The sequence below is a fragment of the Brassica oleracea genome, chromosome C6 (genome assembly GCF_000695525.1).
Source record: "Brassica oleracea var. oleracea cultivar TO1000 chromosome C6, BOL, whole genome shotgun sequence".
Lineage (NCBI taxonomy): Eukaryota > Viridiplantae > Streptophyta > Magnoliopsida > Brassicales > Brassicaceae > Brassica > Brassica oleracea.
Genome location: NC_027753.1, coordinates 39,209,179 through 39,218,116, shown reverse-complemented (window position 1 = coordinate 39,218,116; position 8,938 = coordinate 39,209,179). Strand labels below are relative to the sequence as shown.

Here is an 8,938-nt window from a genome sequence, read left to right as displayed (position 1 = left end):
TTACTAAGTGTTTTTGGTTTTCTATCTAGTATAAATGAATTTTACAGTAAACAATTTAAATTACTTTTATATTTAATTTAAACATTAAAATGCATTGTTTAATAATATGACATATTCACATTTATTACACTTGACATATATTACAATTTAAATTACTTTTCTATTTAATCTGCATATTGTATCTATGGTATAAACTAATATACTTAATTTGCAAAATCATTTTTTTACTAAACTGTTAAATTAATCTTAATTTGTTATATGTGCAACTTCTGATTTCATTTATTAAGACGTGAAGACTCAAGAAAATCACAAATATTATTCGAATGGTAAGTTAAACAAAGAATTACTTACTGCATCACTAATTGTCGAATCATTAAAATATGTTAATTAGTCCACATGCCAAATCATGCAAAAAAAATTATATGTTCTTCAGGTTATCACATAGGATATAAGATGTTTTTGATCAAGAAATAAAGAACTTGGTTGTGGCTTTTGCTTCCTCATAGATTAATCTGTCCTCTTTCTTTCAAAGCCATAACCTGCAATTCAACAGAAATATCAGAACAGGTTGTAGATTTGCTTATAAATCTGAGGTACATGGAGAACAGCACATCCAATCTAGTTCCAGCGGCGAAAACTGAGTAAGAAGCTCTGAAATCGCTTTGCATGATTAAAGCAAGTAACGGCTCTGTCAATCTCAGCCTCGTTCCGTCAGAGACGAAGAACGGAAAGTAAAGCCTGGATTGGTTCATCCGTTAACAAACACAGATCTCTCGCCGGCGCCGTCTCATGGATCCACCCTCCATGTCGCGTACCAAGGAGTTCCCGGCTCGTACTCCGAAGCTGCCGCCGGAAAATCTTACCCGAACTCTGAAGCTATCCCGTGTGATCAATTCGACGTCGCGTTTCAGGCGGTGGAGCTCTGGATCGCGGATCGTGCCGTCCTCCCGGTGGAGAATTCTCTCGGAGGTTCGATTCACAGAAACTACGATCTCCTCCTCCGTCACCTTCTCCACATCGTCGGTCAGGTTCAGATCCCTGTCCACGACTGACTCCTTGCTTTCCCCGGAGTCCGTGCAGACTGCATTACGCGCGTGATTTCGCATCCCCAAGCTCTGGCTCAGACCGAAGGATCGCTCAAGAAACAATCTCCTAAACATAAATGTAGAGATTTATATAAGAAGAGAATGAAGGGGAGATGGAACGAAACCATGTAGAAAGGATTTAAGAGCATCATTAATTGATCAGAAATGGGGTCTGTAACGACGATTACAGGAATTGGAAAGCGTCGTTTTAATTGATGCCTAGGAGATAGACCACAAGTAGTGAGATACGTTTGAAGTGAAACAGAGCAAAAAGAGTCGCGATAAAAGAGTCCGTAACTCCGGCCCGGCCTTTCCGGCGCCGGAGGTCCTCCTCTTCCCCTTACCTCTCTTTTTCTTTTTGCTCTCTCCCTCGAAGCATCTTCCCTTGCCGATATGCTTGCGACTCTGGTTTTGTCGGGTCAAGTCGGAGATCCACTTTGGGTGGGCGACGACGTAAGGCTCAGGCTATCCTTGGAGTAGCAGCGAGGCTGGTCGAACGGTAGAAGGGGAGGGAGTCGGCTTTTAGGGTTTGGGTTTGCCAGACCTAGTTTCCCAATTTCAGATCTACGGCGAATCCGTCTCGGTCTTAGCAAGACGCCTCCCACCTTAGTTCTCTGGTCCCGCGGAGCGGTGAGCAAAACAGAGGAGAGGACCGACGATTTGTGTACAGAGGTTTGTCTACTGGCTCTCGGTGACAACATGCATCAAGGGCGACGTCCCAGCGTCCGGAAAGTGACTTCGGTCTCATCCCGGCGGTTCGAGATCCACACTTCTGAATCTGTTAAACCAGCTCGTGTCCATTACCGAACCCGCACTTTCAGTCGGACTTCGTGTTCGTTTTGTGGCTGAGGAACGGAGTAGTGAAAGCCGGTGGTAGTGAGTCCTTCTCGGTGTGCGCCTTCGGCGGATTTTGATGTTTGGCCAAGAACGTCACGCTTATCATTAGGGCCCATTAGCTTGAGTTGTATTGTTTGCCGATTTTGGCTTGTCGCCATTGTGTTAGTAAGTACTGTGTGTCTAGAGGTCTAATTTTAGGGGTCAAAGAGTTGTTTCACTTTGCGAGACCATTTCTAGTGTTTGAGAGGATCGAAAGGAGATAGAGGTTTTTTCTGGAGTTTTTGCTTCAGTGATGGTCGATTGCCGCTGATTTGCTCGTGTTAATGTTGGATTTGGAGTGGTTTTTATCTAGTTACCGGCTGTTGAATAAGACGTAGTCGGGAAGCTTTCTTAGGCTTTGCCTTAGGGTGATGGTATGATGGTGCGTATGAGGCGCGTGGAGAACTCTTTCAAGGTCCAATGGCGAGACTTAGTTGGGATTGAAGGGTGTTTACAGCGACGGTTAAAGATTCTAACCTCTTTTAGTTCAGTTATATGTATTGGTGATGTTCGTGTGCTTCCAGTCCTTCTTGTTACTCCTTTCTACTGGTGTTAGTGGTTGATGAGGTCTCGCTAGGTAAGTTCATCTTCGAGTGCATGGTTGAGCATTCCTTGCTGAAGCTTGGTTATCACTCTTCTGACTTTTGTCTCCTTTTTCATGGTTATATATTAACTTTAAGAGTGTGTTATGTTTATCTTTTGGCTCCGGGTGGTACTTGTTACCTCGCCGGCTCTTGGCTTCGGGTGGTACTTGTTACCTCGTCGACTCTTGACTTCAGACAATGTCGTTATTGTATGCGTGTAACCGAATGTTTGATATAATCTTAATCTATCAGATGACAAAAAAAAAATTGATGCCTAGGAGATTTTGGCAGGTAGGTTTTATAAGGGCTATGGGCTTTTGACGTGGCGAATTTCAGATACTCTATTGGCTGATTTAAAATGACGACGTGGACAGTCTGACTACTCCTCTTTATATCCGTTTTAGTATTAGTTAGATTCTACCAGAGATTTTTGTAATTATTCCATTTGATTTACAGCCAATAACTGAGACATGCAGATCTATAGTCTATAGCATCACTAACACGTCATTTAATATATTAATATACAATAAAAATTTATGAACTAATAACATCAAAATTATAATATTTTATTAATTTTAAGAGATACTAATTTATCAAAAAGTTAACTATAGAATCAAACTTACCTTTTATTAATTATCATATTATTACTTTATAGAAGTGATAATAAGGACTCTCAGTTATTCGTTTTTATGGATTAACGGACATCGAGTTAGCAACTTCGAGTGAAAAAAAAATTACGGATCTATTTACATATGTTCTTCGTTATTTTTTAGTTATTTTTATTTATCAGTTTACCATTGAAGATTTTTTCAGTTGTGACAAAGTTATTCCATTGGACCTTCAATTTTAGTACAAGCATTTGGTGTTAGAAAAAGAATTAAGGATTAACGGACATAAGTACATTTACTCAAAACAAGATGAAAGGAATAATAGTTGGGGCTTAAGTTAAGTGCGCTTAGTACACTCTACATGGGCCTATCTTTTTGAAACCCACGAGCTACAGATATATGAATATGATGGTGATCCATAGATGTAAAAACACTTGATTCTCGACCTCGACCTCGACCTAATTTTTTAGTTTATGAAACTCTCTTTAGTTCCTTGTTCACATGTGAGTTATTTTTTTGTTACAAGCATGTGAGTATTTGTTGATACTATATTCTATCACTGTGCTCGATCAATCTATTTTGGATATTTATTGGAATGCTTGTGCAGCGCTTGGATGTATACAAAACAAATACTGTATGTATTTCGCTTACAAATAAATCATGCAGTATTACAAATAATATATCTACATTTTAATAGGAAACCAATATTCCACTCCAACCTAAAAGAAAATAAAACGGAGAATTTATATTTTAATACTTAAATAGACTTCAGAGTGAGTAAATGCCTGGGATTTTAAGGTTTATTATGTGCATTAAAATAAATCTAATTTCATTTAATTTTCAATTTAATAACCTCACCAATCTTTCATTTAAATGCATTGAAATCCTAAGACCAGTCTCACTGCCATATACATTAATATACCAAATTTAATACACATTGCATTTTATATTGATACGGTTACACATTTAGAACCAGCCGTCTGGTTAGGAAAAGTATCCTCACAAACAAAAAAAACTCGAAAATCATTGGTTTATATATTCTATGAATATACATTAATGTACACCAAATAACATATAAATTGTTCAGAAAAAGTTTGTTGAAATATTATTTCATTTTTTGAAACAATTTGTTGAGATATTTATTAGAAGTAACTTTCCTACGTCAATGGATCAATCCCGATAAAGTATTTGTGTATGTAAATAAAGGGTGGTATTAAATGTTAGGTATGTAAGAATATCATCCGTGAGCATCATCACTTCGTCACCCTAAGAGCCTAAATAGAAAATTGTAGAAAAATAAAGGAAGAAACTTATTATTCAAAGCTATATGGGTCTGTTCTTAAATGTTTACACCTTCCTATTTCCTAAAAAAGCCAATTAATTAATATCTTCCCATTTCTGTTGCCATTAATTATACAAATACTTTTCTAAATGATGACTTGCAAACAATTAAGCAAAATACATAAATAACGTCGGTATATTTTTCCCGTGATTGTAATTTAAACACGATTTAGGAAGTGTCTGAAATGTGTTTTCAAAGCCAACAACATGGAAAAAAGTTCGAAACGGCAATTGAAATGAAGATTTTAAAAAATCTGTAACGATTTTCTTGCGTAATTAATTGCACATTAGTCACTAATCAGTGCTACTAGTACTAGCATTAACTAACCACGGTTGACTAACAAAAAGGAATTAGTCAAATCACTAATTGAAGTAATAAGGTTTGAAAAGTAATTATGGAGAGACGCTTAGCATTTAATGCTCTCACTATCGCATTTAAGACACTTTTGGCTCTGTCTCTCCTCCATTCGACGATTACTACAAAAGTTGGCAAAAAAAACTAACAGTACAAGAAACTACTAAAATAATTACAAGAAAATACTACTGTATATTATAAGGAAACATATAAGAAACAGTACATTTAGGTATCAATAGTGGGTTCGATATTGCTGTTGTGAAGAAGGAGGATGTATAAATTTAATGTCATAAAGATGTAAAATTAAATAGAAAGTTAAATGTGACAAAAATATGGTAAGGGTACGTAAGAAATCGAATAGTTAGAAAACGTGTAGAGCGTGAAGTAGGGGAAAGAAAAAAAGGGTGAGAGATCAACACACATTAAATTCATTAAATTTAAATGCTAGTCAATAATGGTACAACGATAAATGTAACCTCCTCATTAATACTACATAGCTTCTACACCAGAGAAAGCAATGTAAATCAACTCTGAAAGAAAACAATAAAAATCAAATTCAGCAACTTTTTTTTTTGTAAATATTGAATAATAGTGCATTGCTTTTACTAGCAAACTCTATTTTTAAATGGTTTAGATAGCCAAATTAGTTATACCATATCACTCATAAATTAGCTGATTAAGAATTTTGAGTACTACATGCTAGTTTTTATTATATATTTTACTCTAATTAATATTTTTATTGCAAATTAATAAAATATAAATGAAATTGTAAATTTTATCAAACACATACATTAAAAATATAAAATTCAAGATTTACAATAAATATTTAACATGAAACGTATAGAAAATTTACAACTAATTAGCCAATGGTTTAGCATGCTAATTCTTTTATTACATACTATTATTTTATTTTTTTGTTTGAATTAATATATTATTTTATTTATAGCTAATTAATAAACTAGGAATTGTAAATTTTATCGAACACATGCATCAAAAACTAAATTTCGAAATCTACAATAAATATTTAATATGAAACGTATAGGATAAATTAATTACAGCAATTAATAAAATAATTAAATTTGCATTTAATTTTCCTCTACAATCTTCATTTCTACAATTCGGCTCTTAATATTGGCTCCTTCTATATAACCCCTCTCCGCATTTTTTTTACACAGTCCATTACTCTCTCTCTCTCTCTCGCTCGCTCTCTTTATCTCTCTCGATTCTGGTATGGCTGCTGACGTCAGCTCCCTCGTACGGTTACTAAACGGTTACAACGATGCGAAAGAATCCTCCGGCGCGAAATCGACGACGGCGCCGATGACTCGCGATCTCCTCGGAAGCAGCAGAGGAGGAGGAGGTGGGGGAGGTGATCGGTCACTAGAGCTCGACCTCGATCTCCAAGTCCCCACAGGATGGGAGAAGCGTCTCGATCTCAAGGTTCGTTTCGATTCGATCACTCTCTCCTTAGCTTTGTAATTGATTTCGAATCGAACGAAACAGAGAGATTGATTTTTTGAATTTTTGAATTTTTGAAACAGTCAGGGAAGGTTTATTTGCAGCGATGCAACTCGACGAGCTCGTCGTCGATAACAAACGCAGATCAATCCAATCAAACCGTACCGACGACGACGACGTCGTTTCAGGATTTGAATTTGTTCCCTCCGAATCCAACAAACTCTCAGGCCAAGCCGTTGCTAAACCTCTTCGACGACACCTCGCCGGAGCTGAAGCCTCTCCCGCCGAACCGTAATTTCCAGAGCGTTTGCACGCTGGACAAGGTGAAATCAGCTCTAGAGAGAGCCGAGAGAGATCCGGTTGTGTTGAAGAAACGGCAATCGCCGGACGATCGTCATCATCATCGGGGGGCGGAGGTTGCGTCGTCGTCGCCGGTAGCGGCTGGGTGTCCTGGATGTTTGAGCTACGTTTTGGTGATGAAGAACAACCCGAGATGTCCGAGATGCGATACCGTTGTTTCTCTGCCTACGAGTTCTTCTTCCACGAAGAAGAAGGTTAAGATTGATCTCAACATATCAATTTGAAACTTATGGGGTTTAATTGGAACATCTTTTATTCTTTGGGGGTCTTGATGATATGTTGTAAATGATAGATAAAATTTGAAAAGAGAGACCAAAAAATTGATGCGATGGAATTTTAAGGGTACTACTATTCTGTAAATGCGTTAGTTGAACGATCAAAAAATAATAATTACTACTAGGTAGATTTATTTAGAAAAGGAAATATGGAATTTGCTGGATCAAACTATTTAATTGCATTTTTTTTTTTTTTTTTTGATAACCGTAGTGTGATTCCAAAGGCTTTCTAGGCCCAAGGACTAATCACTACGAGGCCCGCAGAATCGAACTCAGAGCGGTACTCACAGCTGCGAGCCCTTTACCACTAGGCCAAAACCACTTGGTTATTTAATTGCATTACGATTATGTTAAATTCAATTTTAGTTTGAATTACACAAAGTCTATGCATGGTTGGTTGGACGATAGTTACATTCATTGTATTTGTTCATCTAAATTCGTTTTGTCTTTTGTAGAAAGAACACTTTTTGTTGTTGACAGTTAATTCGTTTATATACTACATACGTTATCAGAAGATAAATTTCTTTTAACAAAAAAATATTGCGGAAAAAATAGATTATAATGCTTTTATTATATTTTTATTTAATAATGATAAATTTTAAATTTTAAAATAAACTAAATTCGTTAATTTTTTTTTTTTTTTTTTTTTTTTATAACCGTAGTGTGATTCCAAAGGCTTTCTAGGCCAATCACTACGAGGCCCGCAGGATCCGCGTTTTCTTACCGCTTAAAGCGCCCCGGGTGGCCAAGGGGAATCGAATCCAGGGCGGTACTCACAGCTGTGAGTCCTTTACCACTAGGCCAAGACCACTTGGTTTCGTTAATTTATTGTTGGTGTAAACTTATTAAAAATTGTTACTCGTGTATATAATTAATACATTTATAATCAAGCTTTATGTTGTAAATATAAAAAACATACTACCCCAATCCAAATGCTTCTTTGAACTAAAAGGTAAGTGGATTTAGAGAGAGTTGATTGACTACAAATGAAACTATGAAGAGGTTTGCATGCATGATACCTTCAACAAACCAAAAAAAAACAGAAATAGTATTCAAATGTGTTTGACGAAAATTGATTACAGAAAAGGCCAATTAAATGGGACAACTCTTCAATTTCTAAGAGAATTTAATGTTGTAATACCTGTGTGGTTAAGTTTCGAGAATTTAATTTGATCATAAGGTCATTTAAAAATATGCCGACCTACCTTCAACTGCTTAAATCAACAGTGCACACATATTGGTATGCATAATCAATAACTGCAGCCAACGTATAATAAATCACAGGTAAGTATACTAAAAATACCAATAATAAATATGATAAACTTTTTATTTATAAAAAAATAATATGTCAACGTAAGGAAACGTAGTAATGCAACATGCATGTAGATGCATGGACTAAAGGTCTTGCGGTAGTATTTTATTACGGTCGACGAGTAGATGAGATTGATTAATGGTACTTTATATAAAACCAGAGTGGGACCATAAATAATAATACTTCGTACGTAGCATAGTTTTGGCATTTAACATTTCTGAATGTGTGGCATTTAAAGACTCTCCAGATACGTATAATATATAGTTTGATATTCGTCTTTATCCAAAATAAAAATCTAGCGTAAAGTCTTCGTACGTCTACTGTTATGAAATTAGGTTTACATCTATAACTAAATGACAACACTATCTTAAAATATATATAGGTGTCATATTCACTGAAAATCCTCGATATATTACTTCTTTTTGTAGTCACATATAAGATGATTCTTATAATCATTAGAGAAATAGGTTGGTCCATCTAATTATATAATAAGTTTTTTATTAAACTAACCATAAATTCATTATTAATGTTCTTTATTATTTCTTTAATTAAAAGTTACGGAATTGCCTAATGTGGCTAAAGAGTATATGTCAATTAATGATTTTGAAAAATAAAGATTTGACAAAAAATAGTGTATCTTCTATCATATTTGTTTAATTTTAAACTATTAAATAAATTAAACAA

At 35.5% G+C, this 8,938-nt stretch overlaps 2 protein-coding genes across 2 annotated transcripts; one reads left to right on the top strand and one right to left on the bottom strand.

Annotated features, from left to right (window-relative positions):
• Positions 1 to 339: 339 nt before the first annotated feature.
• Positions 340 to 2,776, bottom strand: LOC106297060. The gene is made up of 2 exons (XM_013733343.1): positions 1,430 to 2,776; positions 340 to 1,152 (listed from the first exon to the last, which is right to left on the bottom strand). Exons 1-2 carry the CDS (start codon positions 1,462 to 1,464, stop codon positions 756 to 758), a joined length of 432 nt encoding a protein of 143 aa, XP_013588797.1. The 5' UTR covers positions 1,465 to 2,776; the 3' UTR covers positions 340 to 755.
• Positions 2,777 to 6,029: 3,253 nt separating this feature from the next.
• LOC106298360 lies at positions 6,030 to 6,968 on the top strand. Its single transcript, XM_013734469.1, has 2 exons — positions 6,030 to 6,289; positions 6,391 to 6,968. The coding sequence occupies exons 1-2, from the start codon at positions 6,080 to 6,082 to the stop codon at positions 6,889 to 6,891; spliced, it is 711 nt and encodes a 236-aa protein (XP_013589923.1). The 5' UTR covers positions 6,030 to 6,079; the 3' UTR covers positions 6,892 to 6,968.
• Positions 6,969 to 8,938: the final 1,970 nt, after the last annotated feature.